The 23,576-nt window shown below is 41.3% G+C and overlaps 1 protein-coding gene across 1 annotated transcript in view; it reads left to right on the forward strand.

Annotated features, from left to right (window-relative positions):
- Nucleotides 1-23,576, forward strand: part of prkdc (protein kinase, DNA-activated, catalytic subunit) — a 55,867-nt gene extending 32,291 nt beyond the window's left edge. Inside the window, exons 50-86 of the mRNA XM_038304267.1 lie at nt 1,522-1,673; nt 3,456-3,587; nt 3,770-3,881; nt 3,970-4,094; nt 4,177-4,326; nt 4,888-5,061; nt 5,266-5,364; nt 5,524-5,734; nt 5,836-6,010; nt 6,149-6,352; nt 6,456-6,571; nt 6,677-6,808; nt 6,892-7,071; nt 7,162-7,370; nt 7,536-7,674; nt 7,785-7,973; nt 9,500-9,724; nt 10,425-10,533; nt 10,633-10,735; nt 10,807-10,969; nt 11,043-11,217; nt 11,291-11,484; nt 14,113-14,296; nt 15,472-15,632; nt 15,772-15,983; nt 16,071-16,158; nt 16,240-16,383; nt 18,255-18,462; nt 18,548-18,615; nt 18,705-18,925; nt 21,486-21,578; nt 21,715-21,795; nt 21,878-21,949; nt 22,030-22,231; nt 22,323-22,511; nt 22,816-22,955; nt 23,316-23,576. Coding sequence (XP_038160195.1) covers nt 1,522-1,673; nt 3,456-3,587; nt 3,770-3,881; nt 3,970-4,094; nt 4,177-4,326; nt 4,888-5,061; nt 5,266-5,364; nt 5,524-5,734; nt 5,836-6,010; nt 6,149-6,352; nt 6,456-6,571; nt 6,677-6,808; nt 6,892-7,071; nt 7,162-7,370; nt 7,536-7,674; nt 7,785-7,973; nt 9,500-9,724; nt 10,425-10,533; nt 10,633-10,735; nt 10,807-10,969; nt 11,043-11,217; nt 11,291-11,484; nt 14,113-14,296; nt 15,472-15,632; nt 15,772-15,983; nt 16,071-16,158; nt 16,240-16,383; nt 18,255-18,462; nt 18,548-18,615; nt 18,705-18,925; nt 21,486-21,578; nt 21,715-21,795; nt 21,878-21,949; nt 22,030-22,231; nt 22,323-22,511; nt 22,816-22,955; nt 23,316-23,520 — 5,736 coding nt within the window. The 3' untranslated portion in view covers nt 23,521-23,576. The remainder of the gene's footprint in view (nt 1-1,521; nt 1,674-3,455; nt 3,588-3,769; nt 3,882-3,969; nt 4,095-4,176; nt 4,327-4,887; nt 5,062-5,265; nt 5,365-5,523; nt 5,735-5,835; nt 6,011-6,148; nt 6,353-6,455; nt 6,572-6,676; nt 6,809-6,891; nt 7,072-7,161; nt 7,371-7,535; nt 7,675-7,784; nt 7,974-9,499; nt 9,725-10,424; nt 10,534-10,632; nt 10,736-10,806; nt 10,970-11,042; nt 11,218-11,290; nt 11,485-14,112; nt 14,297-15,471; nt 15,633-15,771; nt 15,984-16,070; nt 16,159-16,239; nt 16,384-18,254; nt 18,463-18,547; nt 18,616-18,704; nt 18,926-21,485; nt 21,579-21,714; nt 21,796-21,877; nt 21,950-22,029; nt 22,232-22,322; nt 22,512-22,815; nt 22,956-23,315) is intronic.

Below are 23,576 nucleotides of genomic sequence, written 5' to 3' on the forward strand. Positions count from 1 at the left end.
GTATTAGTAACGATCATGTGATTGGGACGGTACAGGATTGAACATTAACGGGAGCAGACGGGAGCAGGAGCAAACCAATAGTAACTAAAAAAAAAAACTAGGATTGATGCCAAGAAATAAAATAATAGAAAGAAAAAAAATCCAGTACTGGCGCGGCCATTTTCTAGTTTTTTTCTTGAAGCCTACACTATTATGCGAGTCAAAAAAAATTTAAAAAAAATTCCGCTCTGAGTTTTTCACCCGCGCTCAAAAATAACAAGATTGGGAGTGGTGCAGGAGCGGGAGTCATTCTGAATGGGAGCGGGATGGGAGTGGGAGTAATTTCACCAGGAGTGGGACAGGACAGGATTTAGATTTCTTCTCTGGCCCGGGATCGGGACAGGACACAATTTTTTTTCTGTGGGAGTGGGACGGTACAGGAGTGAAAATCCACTCTCGTGTCAGTCTGTAATTTGGAGCTGTTCTGAAGATATTCTGTTATATCCAAGTAACGTCTTCCTATGGGCAACGACTTGAAGGCACAAACTAAACTGTTCAGAATTTGTTCTTTATGGTATGCCAGCATTCATAACATGTAGGCAAATAACGGTCCCCATGACATATTTTTATATAATTTTATATATTTTTTTATATCTTTTAAAAACAAAGCGGTGTATGATGTCATCCGCGCGCTGGCTACCATTTATTCATCCTGTCCTCTGAACTGCTGCTAGTTTTACTCACATGCCTGGAAGATGTCTAGTGCTACTACCACAGATGATCTCGCTCTCCAAATGGAATTGAACGATTCAGATTAGCTAGCCGAACGAATAGAAGGGGTAGATCGTAGCCGCCTGTGGCCTGGGCTGCCTGTTACGACTCCAGTCCGGCGCCCGGATGATGTCATACACACCACTTTGTTTTCAGTTATTGCGTTCTTTTTTAGCTACACGTCACCGTAAACAGGTTGTGTCCTGATTCTAGGTCAGAGCGTTCTTGACATCCTACTGAGCAGACAACTCTTAACACTCCACATACAGCAGGATTATTTGGAGATTATCTTTACCGGAGTCCTTTCTGCATGATCATCCCGCCATGTTAACAGGGCATTACTTACTGGAGAGACCTCAGCATGTTTTCCACTTTAAACGCTAAATTGAAAGAAAGACTGATGCGCAACTATTTTTAGACCTCTTTAAATCCTTTACAAACTCCTAAGCTATTGCAGTATTTTATCTGAATACCACAGATCATACCTCCTTCAGTCACACTGAGCTTTAAACAAGCCATGCCTTCACACTGCTGATGTTCTCTTCATGTGCTACCTGTGTGATTTCTGTCATTTTTGGCTTTAATACTTGAGTTTGTCTGTGCTGTTAGAGTTGAATAAGTATTAAATATTCCTCTGTCCAAATATAGCTACACGCTCATGTTTAGTTGTTTCCAAAGTATTAAAGGGAAGGAAATAGTTAATTCCTTAATGGATAGGCTTTGGGATGTTCATTCTATTGCTTAGTATCTCACTAGTGGTGTCTTTCACAGGGAAACCCGAGAGATGAAGTCCTGGCCAATCGGCTGCTGGAATTCCTTATGAAGAACAGCTTCCACAATAAAAGGGCCGTTTTCCGCCACAACCTGGAAATCATTCGCACTTTGGTGGAATGCTGGAAAGACTGCCTGCATGTTCCTTACAGGTAACACAGATGTCATCTGAACGCGTGCGTCACAAGCCATGACAAGACAGTCAGTGATACTCTTATTAGTTTAAGAGACGCTTAGTTGGTTAGGTATTTTTTTAGACTCTTCTCATCTCTATTTTTTGGTTAACACAATAAAATTTCTACATGCTGTAAACAAAGTAAAAGCTTTAGAAAGATTGTCAAGAATGCCCACAACAGAACTCATGGAAATTATTTTTGCTAAGTTTAGAAAACCTCTCCAACATAATATTTTAGAAATCTTTGCTTAAAAAAACAAAACACACAAAGACCATATTAGACCCATAATGTCGTCAAAAAATATCATGGAATGGCCGACAGTCATATCAACGTTACTGAACTAAATTGGATTGCAATATAAACAAGGTGCATTGGTTACATCCTATGGCAAAAAGAACAACAAAATCTATCTTAGATAAAACAATACCCAACAAATTTTAGTTAACTTAGTCCTTTATAAGCCAGAAAATGTTTTTGAACCAAGCTCAGTCAGAAATTTGAACAATGACTAATATAATACGCATCCCTTACTGTCTAAACTTCTCCATCACTATAACTAAGAGCCTACCTTGTTATCAATAGCATCAGTACTGCTGGAAAAAAAAATGTACTCATGCATTCACCAACTTTCCAGTGAAATCGGAACCCCTCCACAGATTCAGTGAACAGCAGCATTCAAATTGTGTTCTGGTGTCTCTTCTCTCTTGGCATCTCATTTATTTTTGCTTCCATTTCTCACTGGATCTTGGTTATGTACATCTATGGTTCCTCCTTGTTCATCCATTGCTTACATGTACAATACAGTGCTTCCATAATACATTCCATTAAATAACAAGCAAACAGAGTGTCATAATTTCATCAGAAGACCCCCTTCTTGAACCCCAGTCAGCCTCGGCAGATGGCTGCTCACACTGAGCCTGGTTCTGCTGGATTTTTCTTCCTGTTAAAAGGGAGTTTTTCCTCTCCACTGTCGCTACAAGCATGCTTAGTGTGAGGGATTGCTGAAGAGTCAATGAGTCAATGCAATCAACTGGTTTTCCTTAGATAGAAAACTTTGAATCAATCTGACTGGATGATCTGGTTGAACTGTACCTTGAGATAACATGTGTTGTGAATTGGCGCTATATAAATAAACTGAATTGAATTGTATGCAACCAGAAAGAGCTACTAGTGTAGAAATTTGTAAAGAACAGTTGTTGCCTCAAACAGACATGTCTGGCTCTCCGGGAGTCGGTTTTTCTCCCCATAGTGAGACATGAAAACAAATCCTATGAAAGAGAACCATGGTTATATCGATAACCGTAAGTTATTTTACCCGCAGGTTTCACAGCTTGAATTCCGTGGGGCTTTAAATGAAGGTCGCCTCCCACAATGGATGATTGAAATCAAAGCTGCTTTTTGAAAGCAGTCCCACTATAAAACTTATGAGAGAAAAAAATGAATGAATCATTTAATTCAATTAATCAAAATCGATTCAACAGATTCTGTAGGAAAAACTGAAGATAAGCTAGAATACCTTTTAAAAAAGTTTAAAAAAGACTGGGTTCAGGATATCATAAATGTTTTTTTTTTTACTTTATTTTATGAGAAATGTTTTGCTTAGAGAAAAAATAATACAAGATATCATTAATCCACTTTTTTTTTTTTTTTTTTTTTTTTTTTTTTTGCAGTGTTGGAAAGCGTCAAACATAATCTCCATAGTTTATGAAAATATTGGGATTTCTTTTAACCATTTTTAATCTTTATTCCCTCTTTTAGTCTAATATATGAGCGATTTTGTGGCACCAACCCAAACAGCAAAGACAACTCTGTGGGACTCCAGCTGCTGGGGATCATTCTTGCCAACAACCTGCCCGCTTACGAAGCTTCCTGTGGAGTAGAATACGACAGGTGGAATATGCGACCACAGTGTTTATTTTATCTGCTTATTTAACGTCTTTGGAATTAAGTTGAGAGGAAGACATAAAGACAAATTATTTTTTTGTATTTCAGCTCAATGTTTCCAGTGTGTGTTTGTGGTGTTGCCTGAATGCTGCTGTGCAGATGACCTCTCTTTGCTTCGCCTCCTTCAGGTACATCCAGTCCCTCAGCAACAACGTGTCTTTTACCCGATATAAAGAGGTCTACTCGGCTGCTGCGGAAATAATTGGCCTGGTTTTGAAGAGCATGCAGGAAAGCAGTGATGTACTGACTTGTATCTTACTTTGCTTGATTAGTAATTCCTGTGAATAAGGCAGTGGAATGTTTATACTGGTTTTCCTTTGGGTCACAGCAACAGCAAGAACTGCTCAACCTCGCTGCAACCAAGGTTACAAATTTGAAGAAGAAAGATTTAGATGACAAGTTCATCATCTGCTTGAACAAAGTGTCCAAACACTTCCCACCGTTTATGGATCGGTGGGTGAATAAACCAACACAGACTTTCATCTTTAGCATTAAGACAGCCACGGCTTTATACATACGGGTGTGTTTCCTTTAGGTTCGTCAACCATGTGTTTAACCTGCTCCCGAAGCTGCACGGCATCTTAAAGACCCACTGCCTGGAGTGTTTGCTGAGTCGAGCCGACGTGATTCCAGACATCTTTCTGTGGTTGAAGACCTCAGGCTTCATTCAGATGATGAGCCACAGGTGAGTCCCATCATCTCCCTCCATGAGCGGCTCCTTTAGACGATGACTGGAAGAGATTCTACCTGCTGAAAGATATAGCTGTAAACATCTATTCAAAAACTTTAAGCCTAAGTATGTTTGATTTTTCTTTAAATAAGAGCATTTTTTCTTGAATTAAGCGGTTAAGTGATACACTTTGCCAATGGAATAAGGCTATTTACATTTAGAATAAGAAAAAAAACAACTGCAGTCTCTTATATCAAGCGCATAATATTCAATTATCTTATTTTACACTTATTTTAAGAGTAAAAATGCTCATTCTATTGGCAGATCATCTCATTTACCTGCTCAAATTAAGGGTAAATACACTTAATTCAAGACATTTTTACTTATTTTTAAATAGTTTGAACTAAGATGGTTTTGATTGGGTAAAATCAGGGCAGCTGTTTGAAAAACAGCTTGAAGAGGAAGCAAGGATTCCTGGGTTCTCTCTTAATCACACTTCCTTCCCTTCAACACTGAAAACATCACTTGCTGCCAATTGAACGTACCGCCATTTAGAAATACTGTGGGATTTTTCAGGGATGAAGGGAGACAGAGGGTGTGTTTGGACATCATCCACAAGATTATGGCCCGCCTGACTCCGGTGGAGCTGCAGGAGCTGCTGGGAGCCGTGACGACCTTCGTCTCTCATCCTTCACCTGTTTGCAGAGAGAGGATGTATGAAATCCTCATGTGGATCCTGGACAACTACGGGTCAGTCTTCCAGGGCAGTGTCCGTTATATTCCGTGTAACAGCAACCTCATCACTTATTTCCAGCCACCATTTTAAATGCAACAAAAGTTGAGCTTCCAAAGTTATAGTCTAATGTAATGCTGAAAGGTTTGAACATGGTTTAGCCTTCTTTAATGTTTTAAAAGGTGAGGAACAAAATGGTCTGTATTTCGTGTGTTTTATAGAGATGAAGAAAGCATGAAAGATCAAACCTCCCTGGAGATTTTGGCTACAGCTAAAGACACGTTACTTCAAGGACTATCGGAGGAAAACCAAGGCCTTCAGTAGGAAGTCAACTGATTAAAAACTATCGGATGAAAAAGTGTTTAAAATCCCAGATCTTTAAATTCTGTTCTATTTGCACTGTGTAGCACTTTGAGATTTTTCTTAATGAAAAGTGCGGTACAAATTGGATTTATTATTATTATTATTACCATTCCCAGGCTTTTTGTCCGTAACTTCTGGAGTCAGGAGAAGCGCCTCCCCACTGCCACCCTGGAGCGAATGCTAACGGTGCTCCGCTCCCTCTACTCCTGCCAGATAGAGCGCTGCTTCCTCAGCTTGGCCACCAACCTGCTGCTGGAAATGACAAGCCAGAGCCCCGACTTCAAGAGGGACATGTTTGATTATCCCCTGTCAGAGTGCACCTTCCAGGTGGGCGGCCATCTTCCTTACTACTTCTTTTAGGGTTTCCAAATAGAGCCTCTCCTGATGCTGTTGCTCTTCTTTTTTTTGTGTGTGTGTTTTCATTGCAGGACTATGCAATTGATTCAAACTGGCGGTTCAGGAGCACCGTTATGACCCCCATGTTTGTAGAAACCCAAAGCTCTCAGGGCTCGGAGACTGCAGGGGCTTCTCAGTCTGGAGCCATGAAGGGGAAACTGAGAGCCACTCAGACCACTTTAGAGTTCAGCCAAACCCAAACACCAGGTATGCTTGTCTTCTGTTGCTTTAAATCAGAATCAGAAATACTTTAATAATCCCAGAGGGAAAGTACTATTGTTACATGCTCCAGTTACAGTTTCAGCAATATGTATGACATTCAACAAGGTTCCTTTTCCTCCGCAGGTCGCCGCACAGCTTATAACTGGCTTACAGGCAGCAGCGTGGACACCCTCGCAGATTACTCCCCCAGCTCAGAGTCTCTGTCTTCACTGCTCGTGTTTGATAAGAAGTTGGATCGGCAGACGGCGACTAGAAGACCCGTCGGAGAAGGCTTCGGCCTGAGGCGCCTGACTGCGTCCACAGACGAGGTGGACAGTCGTACCAGAGGTTAGTTTCAAAGGAATGCATTAAAAGGGATAACTGTTTGAGTCCTGGAAAGGTGAAACTCGGGCAAACTGCCTAAATGCCGGGATTCGTTTCCTCTCGCCAGCTGAAAACGAGCGGCGGAGCAACATCCTGAGGCTGAGGCGCAGATTCCTGAAAGACCAGGAGAAAGTCAGTCTGGGTTTCGCCCAGAAAGAGATCCAGCAACAGAGACAGAAGAAGGTTAGAGATCTCCAAGCAGCTTGAAGTCAAACCAATATTGGTGTTATTATCTGTGTTAGCTGAGCACCTGAAGGGTCATATTGGCTGGATTTCTCCCGCCCACAGGAAGAAAAAGCTGATCAGAGGCTGCGAAAGGAGGCCCAGGTGACTCTGTATCGGAACTACAGAGTGGGCGACTTCCCAGATATCCAGATCCCCTATAGTAGCCTCATTGCTCCCCTTCAAGCTTTAGCTCAGGTAAGACTGCTACGACTATAAAAAGAAAATGTTCAGATAAATATCCTTCTTTTTGACGATAGCTGTTTTTGTCTAATCCTTAGAGAGACCCAATTTTAGCCAAGCAACTCTTCAGCTCCCTTTTTGTCAGCATCCTCCAAGAAATGGATAAAAACCACGATCTGCAGGAAAAGGGAAGGATTATGGAGGAGCTGCAGTGCAACATGAACACGTTTCTAAATAAGAGCACGCTCTGCTTCCCTCCGTTCATAGCATGCGTGCAGGTGAGAGCAAGACATCGAAGAAAACTGAGGATAAGCTGTTTTTTTTTTTTTTACTGAAGGCCTGACGAGCTGACCTTCTTCTTGCTTTAGGATATGTGTTACCAGCAGAGGGAGCTGCAGCAGCTCGATCCGGCAGCCATTAGCTCCACCTCCCTGGCGAGTCTTCAGCAGCCGTCTGGCATCCTGCTGCTGGAGGAGGGTCTTCTGCATGCTGCCGAACCAGAGGAACGTCCCGCCAAGCGGGCGCGAGGACGCAGAGAAGTCCCACCAGACACAAACAAATGGATCCAACTGGCAAAGTAAGCATGGAGTTAACTTTAGAGTGAGGCTGCAGATTTACAGTTCAAATGGTGCGCCACCAGAGGTCTCAGGGAGGACCCAAGCAGTCAAGTTTTATGCCACTTATGTTACTAAAATAATGAGAGGGATTTTTACCAGTAGCTGAGGGAGATGTTTGTTTGCAGACTGTACAGGGCGCTGGACGATTACGATGTTGTGCGGGGAATCTTCGGCGGAAAAGTTGGCACAAAGTCGATCACCTGCAACGCTCTTCAAGCCGAAGCCAACACAGACTTCGCCGAAGCCGTGAAACTCTACAACGAGGTACAGGAGCCTTCAGCAGCAGCTCGGCTGTGGGCTCTATCCTGCAGGGTTTCTAACACACTTAAACTGGACCCAGATGTGAAGGTGGTGACTGTGTTCGGTCCTGGCAGGCGCTGAACACAGAGGAGTGGCCGGACGGCGAACCCACCGAGTCTGAGAAGGATTTCTGGGAAACTGCAGCCATGGAGGCGTATAACCAGCTCACTGAGTGGAAGTCTCTTGAGTACTGTTCCACGGTGTACATTGATGAAACGTCTCCACCCAACCTGGAGAAAATGTGGTCAGAACCTCTCTACCAGGTAACAAGCCAAACAAACGGAGATCATCTTTTATTGCGGAATAATAATTCAACAACTCAAAATGCGTGGTCAAAGTTTTGACATTAAAACAGATGATTTGTAATGTTTTTTTAAATGATTTTAGGTCAGCTTGGTTCATAAGATCAAAACATTTCTTTCCAGCATTGCTGAAACAATCCGAATAACCAATCAATTTCATAATTTACTAATTGAATTATCTGGAGTATAAAGAAATTAAAGCATGCTTTTTGCTGAAAGAACAATACCCGTTTTTTGTTTACGGTGAATGTAAATACGCTATTAAGAGCTTCCCAAGTTGCATTTCTGAGTATTGAAATATGGATTTTGATCATTAGCATTTTACGATGCATGTAAATGTCCAATAAATTTTCCTTTTTACGTTTAAACAGTTGCTAATGGAACTTTGTTAGTTTACTTAGATAGTTTTCCATGATTAATTAAATGATCTAAAGAGAGTACTTTTTATTAGATTAGATTCAACTTTATTGCATTACACATGTACAGGTACAAGGCAACGAAATGCAGTTTAGGTCTAACCAGAAGTGCAATAGCAGCAAGTTCAGGATAAGTACAGTGCAAATCTATATTCAATCAAGGTGAGTAGTGCAAGATGGGGCAAAAGGTGGCATGATCCCTCCCACTGCATTGTCTACGGAGGTCACCTGCGTGTGTAAATGGTCGTTAAGGGTTCCTGATGGGTTGTTAAGTCCCTTGTCAGATTGGTTTCGGTCACATACTTCATTGAAGTGTCAGTCAGGTGGGGCGGATGGGAGGTGAATCTTCTGTGAATTGGTCCTAAAGGTGCCTTGCAGGTGGGTCAAAGGTTATGTCTAAGACCACCTCTGTTGGCCTCCTTAACCTGGCGCTCAAACCGTCTTTCTTCCTGAACAAGAATATGGGCATTGTTGTCCTCAAACGAGTGTCCTTTAGCCTTCAGGTGAAGAGTTGTAGTTGAACAACAATCTATGAACATATATGGATATTTTAAGATAAAATTATAGTTGCTGAATACTTGCTGGATTAAAAACATTCAAATTGGATATCATAAATAACAACCATTAAATAATAAAACTGAGGAACATCAATTTCAATGCACAAGTACAGTAATTATGAGCAATATGAAGTGAAAGTTCATAATTTCAGCTCATATTATCACACTTTTTAATCATGAAAATGATAAAAAAAAGTGCAAATAAACCCTTACAGTGAATCTGTTCGGTTTCTCTTCTTCTGCTTTATAGCATAAGCAACATGTTAGCAACTGATTTAGCCACTTTTAACTTAAATAAAACCGCCTTGAAAGATATCTGCTTTAAGTTCATCTCTTAATGTTTCGCCATCCGATGGTTTTATCTGTAAACAAGGCTGATAAAAAATTTTCTCAAAATCGAAACAAAAAACTAAACAGGATAATTTTAAATAGATTTTCTCCACCAAATGTTTATGATCTCTTTGGTTCTTTTATACTGCTCTGTCGAGTCTGAGATGCGTCTGTTTTCTGTCAGGAAATGTACCTACCGCACATGATCCGCAGCATGTTAAAGCAGCTGCAGCTCGGTGAGATCAACCAAACTCTGCTCAGCTTCATAGACCAAGCAATGAAGGCGGAGGAGCGCAAGAAGCTGCTGGAGAGCCGCCACAGCCAGGAGCTCAGCCTGCTCTACATCCTGCAGGACGACTACGACCGAGCCAAGTACTACACCAGCTACGCCATGCAGCTCTTCATGGAGGTTTGCCTCAAGCCTTTCGTTGAATAAAAACGTCTAGGTGTCGCTCAGAAGTGTAGATCAGGGGTAGGAAGGTAATACTTTTGGCTTTTATTGATGCACATCTTCTATTAATCTTTGATTTAACTTTAGATTTTCTACAACTGGGTGTTTGAAACAGAGTTTATGAAGTTGATCTCATCTATGTAGAGGCTAAATATGCTAGGCTAAATATTTGGTTAACTATCTGTTGCTCTATCTGTCGCTCTATCTGTCACTCTATATCTGTCGCTCTATCTGTTGCTCTGTCTAGATAGATTGATAGATATATAGTGGTCTTTGTTCTAGGATTGTTTCTTCATTTTCATCATTTAGGCCTTTTTACAGCAAAGCATAAGCTCAAAACCCTTAGTATGACGCTACCATCGCCGTGCTTTACAGTCGGTCACGATTGAACCCCTGGAGTTTGAAGGCCTTAATTCATCCTCTCCAGACATGTTCCAGTAGCTAAATGTGTTTTCTCTGGACTATAGGGTTGACTGTGAGTTTAAAGGTTTTACTGAAGCTGCTGTAATCAGGGACGCTGGTGTTCCACCATGCTCAGGTTTATGATAGGGAGGATTACCTCTCATTTTAATTTGTTTCCTTTAAGTTAGGAGCTTAAATAAATTAATACATTTAAAAGATATTCCAATTTAACTTGTATTTTTTCCATATTCCACAGAGTTACTCCAGTGTAGATACACTTCTGACTCAAAGCCGGCTGACCGTCCTGCAGTCGGTGCAGGCTCTGACGGAGATCCAGGACTTCCTGCTCTTCATCAAAGGAGACGGTGAGACCATGCTGTTTTGAAAATCTGAAATAAATGTCATCTGATTAATAACTCTTGACAAGTTCAAGCCTCTTATTGTATCTCATCTGATCTTATCAGTGTCAGTAGGCTCTCTGAAGCGCCTCATCCGATCTTGGACCGATCGGTATCCCGACACCAAAATGGATCCAGTGGTCGTATGGGATGACATCATTACCTCTCGGTAAGGACGGGGTTCAGAACAAGACCTGGAAGCTGCAGAGACCAGACTGGTGTTGCTTTGTGTTTTTTCAGGTGTTTCTTTCTGGACAAGATCAGAGAACGGCTGCGGGCCTCGGCTCCCGACGACAGCATGGAGGTGGACTGCGCACAAGACCCAGCTGACGACATCGAGGCGATGGTGAACGACTGCAAGTTCACCATGAAGCTACAGATGGCTGACAGCGCCTGTCAGCAGGTAAAGCGGCTCAGTTCTGTTTATCATGCTGTCATTTCCTCTCAGACTCATCTTCAGCTTTAAATCTCTTCAGAAAAATTTCCCAGTGGCCACCAAGCTGCTGAAGGAACTTCACAAGGAAGCCAAAACCAACAGAGGCTGGCTGCTGCGCTGGGTCCACTGCTTCAGCAGCTATGGTCACAAGCGCAGCTTGGGGCAGGGGCCTGTGGAGCGGATCGGATCAATTCTGAAGACCATACCGCTACTCGGTAACATTAATAATCTTCCGACGTATGAGGTGCGTTTGAGTGAAGATTCATGTATCCTTCTTTCCATGTGCAGAGGAGCTGGAGGCGGACTGTCAGAGCGCCACATCTAAAGTATTCAGACGGCAGAAGATACTCCAGGGCACGTCTTTCCACATCTTGGCCTCGGCTGTAGGCAGAAGTCCGTCTGTCCTGGGAACACTTGGAGCGGAGAAAATCGAACGAGTGGTCAGACTTGCTGGAGTTGCATTTCCCTCTGAAAATCCAAAGGTAATCTAAAGGTGAACAGGTACCAGTGTTTCCCATTAATGAATGAGACTGTGGCGGCCCGCCACACTCTCATACAGAGAGGGGAAAAAAAACAACAACAACAAAAGTATCTGTCAGTTTATCAGACCATTCCACAGCTGTACTTTCATACCGCCCGTAACCCAGCGCCATACAGACACAAATTGTTTATGGCCGTAACCAAGCGACAGGAAGAATGCGCGCCACGCTCATAGACGGTCAGTGGTGGGGAGACCCACTCCAAGCGGCAGTTATATTTTTTTCGAAGCGCGCATCCCGCCCTCCTTTATAAAAATGCTACCCGGCTCGCCCGCACAGTGTTGCCAACTTTGTTGCTATATTTAGCGACTTTTCAGACCCCTCCAGCGACTCTTTTTCAAAAAAGCGACTAGCGACTTTCCTGGTGTCACTGGCAGCTTTTGGAGACTCTTAGGTGAAAACACGTATTGTTCCTACTCTTGTCCTCCAGCAGCAGGTGGTGCCATGGGGCGCGTCCCCCGTCCCAACCCCGCTCTCCTGCTTCTGCGGGGGTTCCTCTCAGTGCTGCATTCAGAGCCACTCAGTGATTCGCCTACATGTTATGAATGCTGGCGTACCATAAAAAATAAATTAAGAGCAGTTTAGTTTGTGCCTTAAACTCGTTGCCCATAGGAAGACTTACTTGGAGTTACTTGGATATAACCTAACCATATACAGGTGCTGGTCATAAAATTAGAATATCATGAAAAAGTAGATTGATTTCAGTAATTCCATTTAAAAAGTGAAACTTGTATATTATATTCATACATTACATACAAACTCATATATTTCAGATGTTTATTTTGTTTAATTTTGATGATTACAAATGACAACAAATGAAAATCTCAAATTCATCATATCAGAAAATTAGAATATTACTGAAGACCAATAAAAACAAAGGATTTATAGAAATGTTGGCCAACTGAAAAGTATGAACATGAAAAGTATGAGCATGTACAGCACTCAGTATTTAGTTGGGCCTCCTTTGGCCTGTATTACTGCAGCAATGCGGCGTGGCATGGAGTCGATCAGTCTGTGGCACTGCTCAGGTGTTATGATAGCCCAGGTTGCTCTAATAGTGGCTTTTAGCTCTTCTGAATTGTTGGGTCTGGTGTATTGCATCTTCTTCTTCACAATACCCCATAGATTTTCTATGGGGTTAAGGTCAGGAGAGTTTGCTGGCCAATTAAGAACAGGGATACCATGGTCCTTCAACCAGGTACTGGTAGCTTTGGCACTGTGTGCAGGTGCCAAGTCCTGTTGGAAAATGAAATCTGCATCTCCAAAAAGTTGGTCAGCTGCAGGAAGCATGAAGTGCTCTAAAACTTCCTGGTATGTGGCTGCGTTGACCCTGGACCTCAGAAAACACAATGGACCAACACCAGCAGATGACATGGCACCCCAAACCATCACTGACTGTGGAAACTTTACACTGGACTTCAAGCAACGTGGATGAAGTGCCTCTCTTCTTTTCCTCCAGACTCTGGGACCTTGATTTCCAAAGGAAATGCAAAATTTACTTTCACCAGAGAACATGACTTTGGACCACTCACCAGCAGTCCAGTCCTGTTTCTCTTTAGCCCAGGCAAGACGCTTCTGACGCTGTCTGTGGTTCAAGAGTGGCTTGACACAAGGAATGCGACAGCAGAAACCCATGTCTTTCATACGTCTGTGTGTGGTGGTTCTTGAAGCACTCACTCCAGCTGCAGTCCACTCTTTGTGAATCTCCCCCACATTTTTGAATGGGTTTTGTTTCACAATCCTCTCCAGGGTGCGGTTATCTCTCTTGCTTGTACACTTTTTTCGACCACATCTTTTCCTTCCCTTCGCCTCTCTATTAATGTGCTTGGACACTGAGCTCTGTGAACAGCCAGCCTCTTTAGCGATGACCTTTTGTGTCTTGCCCTCCTTGTGCAAGGTGTCGATGGTCGTCTTTTGGACAACTGTCAAGTCAGCAGTCTTCCCCATGATTGTGTAGCCTATAGAACTAGACTGAAAGACCATTTAAAGGCTTTTGCAGGTGGCTTGAGTTAATTAGCTGATTAGAGTGTGGCACCAGGGGCCATCAATTTTGAACCTTTTCACAATATTCTAATTTTCTGATATGATGAATTTGAGATTTTCATTTGTTGTCATTTGTAATCATCAAAATTAAACAAAATAAACATCTGAAATATATGAGTTTGTATGTAATGTATGAATATAATATACAAGTTTCACTTTTTAAATGGAATTACTGAAATCAATCTACTTTTTCATGATATTCTAATTTTTTGACCAGCACCTGTATCTTTAGAACGGCTCAAAACTCACATGGGTGAGTAGAACATGATGCAATAATGTAAAATCAAGGGGCCATGTAAAAAAAAAAAATGCATTCCCCTTTAAGTGGGATACACCATGCTTAAAAATGTGCAAAACCCTCGAGTTGTCAGAGACTCTCCCGCCACAGTCTAAAAAATCCTGTGGGGAAACACTGAGGTACTAACAATTTGGTCTTTATCAAACTTTAAAAAAAAAAAAGGGCAGAGTTTTTAGGTAAATGCAATTGGAAAATGTTCCCAATTCTTTGCGTTGATGGTTTCATTGCAGGAGGTGGAGGTGGGATTGCAGCTGCAGGCCCTGACGCTGCTGCGTGAAGCAAGCAGAAAGGCTGACGAGGAGCTTCAGTCCTTTGCTCAGGACTTTGTGGAGTCCGGCAGCGTCACAGAGACGTACATGGCTTTGGCTAACTTCTGCGACAAGCTGCTGCGGGACGAGGAGCAGAACGACACTGGTGACCGACTGAAACCGATCCATGCTGAACATTTACACTGATTTTTAAAGGATTTCCTGTTCTGTCCTGTAGCAACTCTAGCTCAGTAATTGTACCTCAACATCCTGGTGCTGAGGAGTGGTTTAGGTCGAGGCATACTGTTGTGTTATGCTACGTTCACACCAGATACGCTTTGAGCAGCAAAAAAGCGTCCGCTGCTTCATTTCTGATGCTTGTACACTCCAGTAAAGTGTGTCCAGATGCATCTGATGCTTCTGCGTTCAATGATAGAGCGGCTTTGCTATATTTCCTGGGATAAAGGTAAAAAGTAAATGTTTTCTGCTAGAAAGTAGATCTGAAAACGTTGTCTGTGCAGTCAGTTCATCAAGATTACGATGCTGCCCTCAAATTTTATTTCTCTGCCTGAGCTGTTCCCCCCCCACATACTTGCTGTGTGCTGTCACTGGGAATCCCCAACAGCAGCTGCTTCAGGCCCGGTCGCTTCTGGGGGGTTTTCCCTACTGTTTGTGGCGGCTGGAAAGAGATGTTAGCATTTTTCAGGTATGCAATCCAAACTGCAGGCATCAAAACAATAAAAGCAAACATATTTTGTAGGCAAAGTTTGACATTTTAGTTAATTTAGGCATTAATAAACTGTTTCAGAGGAGGGATCATAGCGCTCTGCTGTGTCTGTCTCCCTACTAGCGTCTCTAATTGGTTGATGTGGCGCATCGAACATCGAAAGTTAAATTTTTCCAGCAGCTGCTGCTTATGAAGCGCCTCAGATGTTCAGAAGGTAATGAGGCGCTGCTCGGACGTACTGAAGGACCTTTTGATACGCCTTGATGCGCATCAACCATTGCCTTTGCACGGAAACCAGCTGCTTCAGTCGCGTGCAGTGTGAACGTAGCATTAGCATGGCCTAGTTAAAGTCCAGAAAGTAAGAGGAACTATGTTTAGAGAATCTGTTAGGTAAAGTTTTGCAGGATGGTAAAACATTTCAGTCATTAGATGCACCTAAAAGGATTTCAGCTGTGATGGAAGTGAAAGCTAGTTCTGTTCGCTTATTTTAAATCCACGTTTGATCTACATTTCATTATTTATTTCTTAGTAATCGAACATCAACATTAAACGTTCAATTGCAGGAGGATAAAATGTGGAAATTTGTTGGTCATTTCTCCTGTGTTTGAATACAGTCAGTCAGTTCCCGGAGCTCCTGGCGCTGCCCGTCCATGTGGTGGAGAGCATGCTGAAAGCTCTAAAGATGAACTCTGAAGAGGCTCGCCTCAAGTTTCCACGTCTGCTGCAGATTATTGAGCTGTACCCATCAGAAACACTGGACCTCATGACAAAAGAGGTTTGTTCATTTGTTTGCACCCGAACCAGCATTCGGATGTTTATTATTTAGGCTAAATTGGCTTCTTAAGGGAAAGAATCCCAAAATAAAACTTTTAAAACCACCCCTGAGCGTCTTATCAGTCTCTGTTTGTATTCAGATGGTGTCTGTTCCCTGCTGGATTCTCATTGGCTGGATTAGCCAAATGGTGGCGCTGCTGGACAAGCCTGAAGCTGTAGCGGTGCAGCACTGCATTGAGCAGATAGCCAAGTGCTACCCTCAGGCGCTGGTTTACGCTCTGATGATCAGCAGTGAGAGTTACCGCTTTGAAGAGTCTGCAACGGGTCACCAGCAGGAGGAGTTTGTCAACAGGTAGTCTGACTTCCTATGTTCAGTTTTACTTGATTTCTCCACCAAAAGGAGAAAGTTTTCTTATAATTCCTGCTTGTGAGTCTACAGGATCAGGAGCTTGCTGGACAAAGGAGGTGCTGTGAAGAAGTTTGTGGATGCCCTGCAGCAGTTCACCAATCCTGAAATGATCTTTAAGGTTGTTTTTTACAACATAAACCCATCTGACTAGTGCTTCTGTTTGTTTTACGTTTGTATTCTTTCGTCCTGGTTTTCACAGGACTGGTGGGAGAGTGTGAAAAACGAAGTAGAAAAGTCTTCTGTCACCAAGAAGCAAATGGCCGACATGTATAAGGAGATGCGTTCATCGCTCCTGGATCGTGACATGGATGGCCTGGGAGGCTTTCGCAGGAAATTTATACAAGTTTGTTTCCCGTTTACATAATCTAAATTCTACTTAACACATTTCTTGTTATTTCTTTTAAGGTAGATCATAAAAAGTGCAGCTTTTGATAATCAGAATTATTAAAACACGTTTATATAAATTGAAATTCTGCATTAGTACCTGAACATGATATAATATTGAATTCTAGTTTAAATTAATTTTATTTCTGCCTCGTTTTAATGGTGAAACTGATCCGGACCATCATGAACAGAAAATGCTTTCATTTAATGAGGGAGCTTTTCATAATGTGTGATCTTTACTAACAAACTAGATCTAGTGATGCTGACTTTGCAGCTTTTTGCAACATCTGTCTGAAGGTTTAGCACATTTTAGTTTCAAAACGTCATAACATGCGGCACACAAAGAACAAACACGGATCATGCAGAGAATCAGAACATCGCAGTGGCAGTTAAACAAACGTCTGACAAACAAGTTAAATGTTTTATTCAAAAGGTTAAACTAAACAATTAGTTGTTTTTTTTAACCTGATTTAAAGTATCTTTGTGTTTTTGTGAAGCATAAACACTTTAAAATATCTTCACTGTCTTGTTCTGGGTATACAGCCTTTTGAAACAGTTATCCATGCTTCTATTTCTTGTTTTAATTATTGGTTTTTAACTCTGGCAGGACTTAGTTTTGGTCGCTTTTTTAATTCAATTTAATAATTTTTTCATATCTTTATGGTGTGTTTTATTCTTTTAACTATGTTCAGCACTTTGTTTTAATCTTTAGCTGTTTTAAAATGCTCTATAAATAAAGTTGATGATGATGCAGAGTAGAGTTTATTCGGAAGGTTGGTTGATCCGCTGACAGCAAGGCTGTAATGTATTTTGATGCTAAGATATGCAGTGATTTATAGACTAATAGAAGTATTTTAACTTCTAAAGCTCTTCCTTTTGTCCCAAATTGTTTTACTCCAGCTTTCTTTTTATTTAGCTGTAGGAATTCTTGGCATATTTTTGCATTTACCCAAAGACCCTAAGTGGGACCCTTGGGGAACGCCATTTGTGATTTTTGTGGTTGCCGACAAGAGCTGAACATCTTTGCAAAAAGTCAAAATATACTATAATTTTCAACTAATATTGCGATTTTATTTAGATTTCCTTTTGCAGTAAACACAAACATGTAGATGTTGCTCTCCAGGGTTTTATTATGACATTAAAAGCTTGCTTGTCCCTTGTTGCAGGACTTTAACTTTTGAGTGAAAAAGTTCTAGTATCATGCATGGATCTGCTGCTAGTTGCACCTTTCTGCCTTCTCTGTGGTGGCAAGCCTACCTTACAGCTTTTACTGCCACTTAAAGGGCTGAAGGAGAAATACAGTTTATTACTAATGTGACTGAAATGAAGTACATCTGCTATTTGAAAGTTGTGTTTTGCTAAATTGTGATTGTACAGCTCTGTTACCTACTGGCTTAAAAAGTTTCTTGTCCTTTAAGTAAGATTTAAACCAGTCCAGTGCTGTTTCAGAAAGGCTGACCTGATGTTCCAGATGTTCTAGTAGCGGCTAATTGTTAGGAAGGTGTTTGACTGTTTAAATACAGCTTTTTTGTATATAATTTTAGCAATAAAGATGGGGGTTTGGATGGGTCTGTAGCTCTGAAGTAGAAGCTGACAAATTGGGAATGTTTACTGTTTGAATTAAGAAGAACTAAGTTGTATGATTTCTTTAAAGTTTTTTTAGGGAAGAATTCAGTATGTTTGGATGTGCAGACTGGCTCTCTAATCTTTAAGCTTTTTTCATTAAAGAAGTTGGTGTATTTGTCACAAATCTATTCTGTGGTATTTTACTTAACAGACATTAAGGTTTCAGCTAAGAAGGTGACATTGAAGTTTGTCCTTTCCTTGCAGAAATTCTCCAAAGAGTTGGAAAAACTTTTTGGACCTGATGGTAACAATTTTTTCGAGAAGATGAAAAACAAAAGCTTTCTGCAAGAGGTGGATAAGCTGCAAAAATCCATGCAGGGATTTCAGAAGGAACCGGGGAATCTGAAGGAGTACTCTCCTTGGTTGAGTGGATTTAAATCCGACCCGTTCGGCAACGAGCTGGAGGTTCCAGGTCTGTCAGCTGAGTAAATAAACAGAAAACGATTCATCACCTACCGGCCAAATGTGAAAAGCATTCTTTTTTTTTATCTCTGTAGGGCAGTATGATGGGAGATCTAAGCCATTACCGGAGTATCATGCTAAAATCACCGGCTTTGATGAAAGGGTAGGCTTTACCCCCTCCCTCTGTCAAATACTTAAAGGTAAAACCATTAAAGGTCTAGTAGTAACCATGGTTCAGCACGTCTCTCGCAGGTAAAAGTGATGTCCTCTATGCGTAAACCCAAACGTCTGATCATCCGCGGGAACGACGAGCGGGACCACCCCTTTCTGGTGAAGGGCGGGGAGGATCTACGGCAGGACCAGCGCATCGAGCAGCTGTTTGCTGTCATGAACATTTTGCTCAGCCATGACACATCCTGCACACGCCGTGGCTTGCAGCTCCGCACTTATCAAGTCATTCCCATCAACACCAGGTACTTCTTAACGCAAGGGCGTAGGTTTGATTTCAACTTTGGAAGGGACACTATTCTTCAGTTTCATTGGTCCTTTGCAAAAATATGCATGCTCTTTTTTATGCTTAATGTGAGCTTCAGGGCTCATTTTGTTTAAAGAGAACAGCAGCATTTCTTGCTACATTAATACAAATCTTATAAGCACTACATGCACTAGATGCTGTTTATCAATATTTAAAGCATAACTTGCTCTGATGAATGTGGAATTAGGACTTTTTCCACTTTGAAAAGGATTGCATTTAAATTTACCTGCTACTAAGACAGTGTCTGTTTAACCAAATATAGTCTATAATATGTGGATTTATCCTGTGTTTTCTTCTGAAGATAGAGAATTGTGCAGAGGTAAAACCCACTCTTATTTTTATTTTTTTTTTATCTAATATGCTCTCTCTGGATCATGCAAAATAATACATTCAAGGGACAGCAAATAAATGTATTGTATTTACATGTGCACTGGAACTAGAAGAGGAACTGACACTGAGCATTTAAAGTATTAATATTAGAAGTTGTACATTTGGGCTGTAGTTACTCTGTGTAGCTAATTTCATGTATTTTATCTATGGCTGAAACAATCATATTAACAAATTATTTAAATAATCGTGAACTAATTTAGTAATTGATTAATTGTAAACTGGAGTATAGGGCCACTAAAATGTACCTTTAGCCGACAGAGCGACCCACTTAGAGCAGGAATTATACCAAGATTGTAAAAAAATATTAGCATTTAAGAAGTAAAAAAAAAAAAAGTTTTTGTCTGTCAATATTCTCCATCCAGAACTCCTCCAAAGGAAACGTTTAAACGTTTCTGTTTCACCTGGTTTCATTTCATAAAAGATCTTCTTTAAGGAGCCTTTGGCTATCTGATTAAAAGATAAAATAAAAGAAATCCTAACGTTGTTAACTTACATTTTTCAAGTTCCACAAATCAATAAAACTCTCTCCTGCTTCTTTACAGAACTCCAATCAGTTCTTTACAGAACTCCAATCAGAAGCTTTCGCCTGTTTTAGCGTAGATAATATTTTTTTTAATTTGGACTAGTTTCGCAGCCCAATATTAATTTATTTTAGCGTCTTTTTTTTCGTGCTCCAAGCACCCGCGCGCGTGCACATACAGACTAGAAAACACGCAATCGGAGGCGGAACTTAAGGCAGAATAATCAGAGAGTTAAACCGCGCAGCACAGTTGATGCGCTGCTATGTGAAAGGAACAGGAAAGAGCAGGCAGCTGCAGCTACCAGGCAGAGAAGCTGCGAGAGGAAAAGAAGCGGCTGCTGTATAGTAAATTATAAATATGCTGTTTACATCCAATTATTGGTAGGGACGAATAGGTCCTTCCAAAATTTTGGTAGGGACATGTCCCTATGGTCCCTATGCAAACCTACGCCCATGTCTTAACGACTCAACTACATAGACTGATAGATGGTTCTGGTAGAAACCAGTCAAGCAAAACTACAAAAAGAGCTGATTTGTGAACTTTTTCATGTTTTGTTACATGACTGCAAGTTTAGTTGATTTTATACAAGAAGTAAGAAGAACTCTAATATTTAAATAAAGGCGTACAATTATTTAGGAGACAAATTATGGACAAAGCTGCTGCTGCTGTGGATGGATTTGTTAGTTTGAGTCACTCTGAACACACAGTGGTGGCAGCATGATGCTGTGGGGATATTTTTCTTGAGAGGCGACAGAGAAGCAAAGTTTTAGAAGTCAATAATACATTTGCATTCGTTTCTGAGTTAGTAAATTGAAGTCAATAAATTTGAGATTTTGTTTTCTCCTTGTTGTTACCTCCTACATTAATGTAACATTAGATGTTTTTTGTAGCAGTACGAGTTTAGAACTTACAACTTTGTGAAACTACAACCCATATCACCTGTAAAATTTGAGATTCTTGTAATTTTGTATTGTTGCAAAATCATAACTTTTAAACTTGTGTGATGATTAGTGAAGATTGTCAAACTTTGTTTCCAAGTTTGAAGACGTTTCGCATCCCATCCAGGAAGCTTTTTCAATTGAAAACTTTCAAAAAACTTTAAACTTGCATTTTCAGATAAAACATCTCATGTCACATTTATTAGGAGTTGAAAACAAGAAACTAATGAGTTTTAAGCTTATAAACTTTTTTTTTTAATGTAAACACGACATGTTGATTGACTTGCATTTAAAAATTTCGGACAGCGACGCAAACATTTATGTTGATGTTGTCTTTCTCCATGTGAGATTTCATGGGAGGAATGGCATTAGAATTGGAGAAATGCTGGAAGAAAAACCTTGTGACAAGGGGGCGGAGCCTCTACTGCTGGTAGAGGGACACCCAGCAAAACCTTCTGCTGTCACTGCAATGAAAGCTGCTTCTATCATTTTACACATTTCCACACTGTTTCATGTTGGCTTAGTGTAAAAATCCAATAAAATATTAAGTTTATATAAGTCAGAACTCAGTTGAAATAAAAGTGAAGCTACAGTATATTTAATGTTGGAGGATAAACAAACAATAAACAACCTAAACTTTTGTTCACAGAATCGGTTTGATCGAATGGATGGAAAATACGTGCACTCTGAAGGAGTTCATCTACAACACGCTGACCAAAGAGGAACGGCAAAAGACAGTACGGTGTGTTACATCGGTATTATTAACCTTTCATTGTTACCATGGAAACGTGGCTGAGATGAGAGATTCTTTTGGATTCAATCAGTATTTATATTGCTTTCCTAGTTTGTGAATCCCTTCAGCTGTTTCTCTGGTTTAGGTGTCCTGAAATCTACAATAAATGGCTCGCCACCTTTGGAGCTTCTTCAAACCCCGTCGCCCCGTATGGACTGTGTTACAGGTACGCTGCTTACATCTTTGATTCACATATCTGCTGTATTCAGATGGAAAATTAATCTAAAGTTTATGTTTCTTTTCACCAGGAAAGCGAAACGCTCTGATGCAGTCAGGAATTTCCTGAACGTCCAACAGGAAGTACCCAGTAATCTGCTGAAGTATGTCCAACAGTTAAAAAGATAAATCTAACGGTTAGTTTGGCTTTTAGGTAATGCAGTCTCATATGGTTGGTTCATAGGAGAGCTTTCCTGAAAATGTGCAACGGTCCCGAGGCGTTCCTCTCCCTGCGATCTCACTTCACCAGCTCCCACGCTTTGCTGTGTGTGAGCCACTGGGTTCTGGGAATCGGAGACCGCCATCTTTCCAACTTCATGATCAACATGGAAACCGGAGGCATGATCGGCATCGACTTCGGCCACGCCTTTGGATCTGCCACACAGGTACGTCGGACGAGCTCAGACGTGGCCGTAGAGTTCTGGGTCTGATGGGGTCTGATCATGTTTTAAAAATGAATTTCTTCTTTCCCTCCAGTTCCTCCCTGTGCCGGAGCTCATGCCTTTCCGACTGACTCGGCAGTTTGTGGATCTGATGAAGCCGCTGAAGGAGTCCGGTTTGATCCAGAGCACCATGGTCCACTCCCTACGAGCCTTTAGGGCCGAGCCGGACCTGCTGCTCAACACCATGGATGTGTTTGTGAAGGAGCCCTCGCTGGACTGGAAGGTAAAAAAAAAAAAGCTTAGGTTTCTGTTAGCCTAGGTCTATGAAGCTTTTTGAAATGGATCTCTCCTCTGGGTTCTTCTTCTTCTATTTTTTAATGGCAGTTGGAAAACAACTTATAGGTGCATTACCACCACCTTCCAGAATGGAGTAGAGATCAGACAATCTATTATATTCTCCCTAAAATACCCGTTGTCTGGGTTGTTAATGTTAAAAGGCTGAACACACAACCTGAGATGCTGGTTTGATGGAGTTGGTTTAAGTTTTAGTTTTAAAAAGTATTTTTCCTTTTTTTTTTTTTATGCAGAACTATGAGGTGAAACAACTGAAGAAAGGAGGCACATGGACTGAAAGCGTAAACACCAAAGAGATCAACTGGTTTCCCCTGCAGAAGGTGAACTTCGCCAAAAGGAAGCTAGAGGGCGCTAATCCAGCAACCATAACCAGGTGATTTCAGATCATTTCCTGTTAAGTAGTGTATGTTGAAAAGGAAGCATCTTTTATAATGTCGTATTTCAGCTTACATCAACCACATGTTGATGAGCTGCTGCATGAATGTGGCTCTACTTTACACGGCTCTAATTAAAAACTAATTCAGCTAATTCTGTCTGTTTAGTAGAGTGGTAGTCCAAACTTTTTAATTCTATCTGCTCTGTTAGAGAACAGGCCAGTGAACGCAGCAGAAAGATTAGTGCAAATATCTAAAGCATGAAATACTTTGAACTGTTTGTTTTTGTGCACATCTTCTGCTGAGGACTCACCCTGCAGATGAGTAACTTTTGCTTCCTGATGTGTTTATTTCCCCAGCGAGGAGCTGAAGCTGGGCTTCGATAAGGATGCTGCCTTCCCTGGAATGCAGGCCGTGGCTTTGGGAAGTGAGGAGCACAACATCCGGGCCAAGCTTCCCGCTGCGGGCCTGACTGTGGAGCAGCAGGTAGAATGTCTGCTGGACCAGGCCACTGACCCCAATGTGCTCGGCAGAGTTTGGGGGGGCTGGGAACCGTGGTTCTAAAGGGGAACGGTTGTTTTTTCTTTAATAAAATGTAATAAAATAGAACCAAGTCATCA

This window comes from Cyprinodon tularosa, unplaced genomic scaffold (assembly GCF_016077235.1).
Source record: "Cyprinodon tularosa strain WSP-4 unplaced genomic scaffold, ASM1607723v1 ctg53, whole genome shotgun sequence".
NCBI lineage: Eukaryota > Metazoa > Chordata > Actinopteri > Cyprinodontiformes > Cyprinodontidae > Cyprinodon > Cyprinodon tularosa.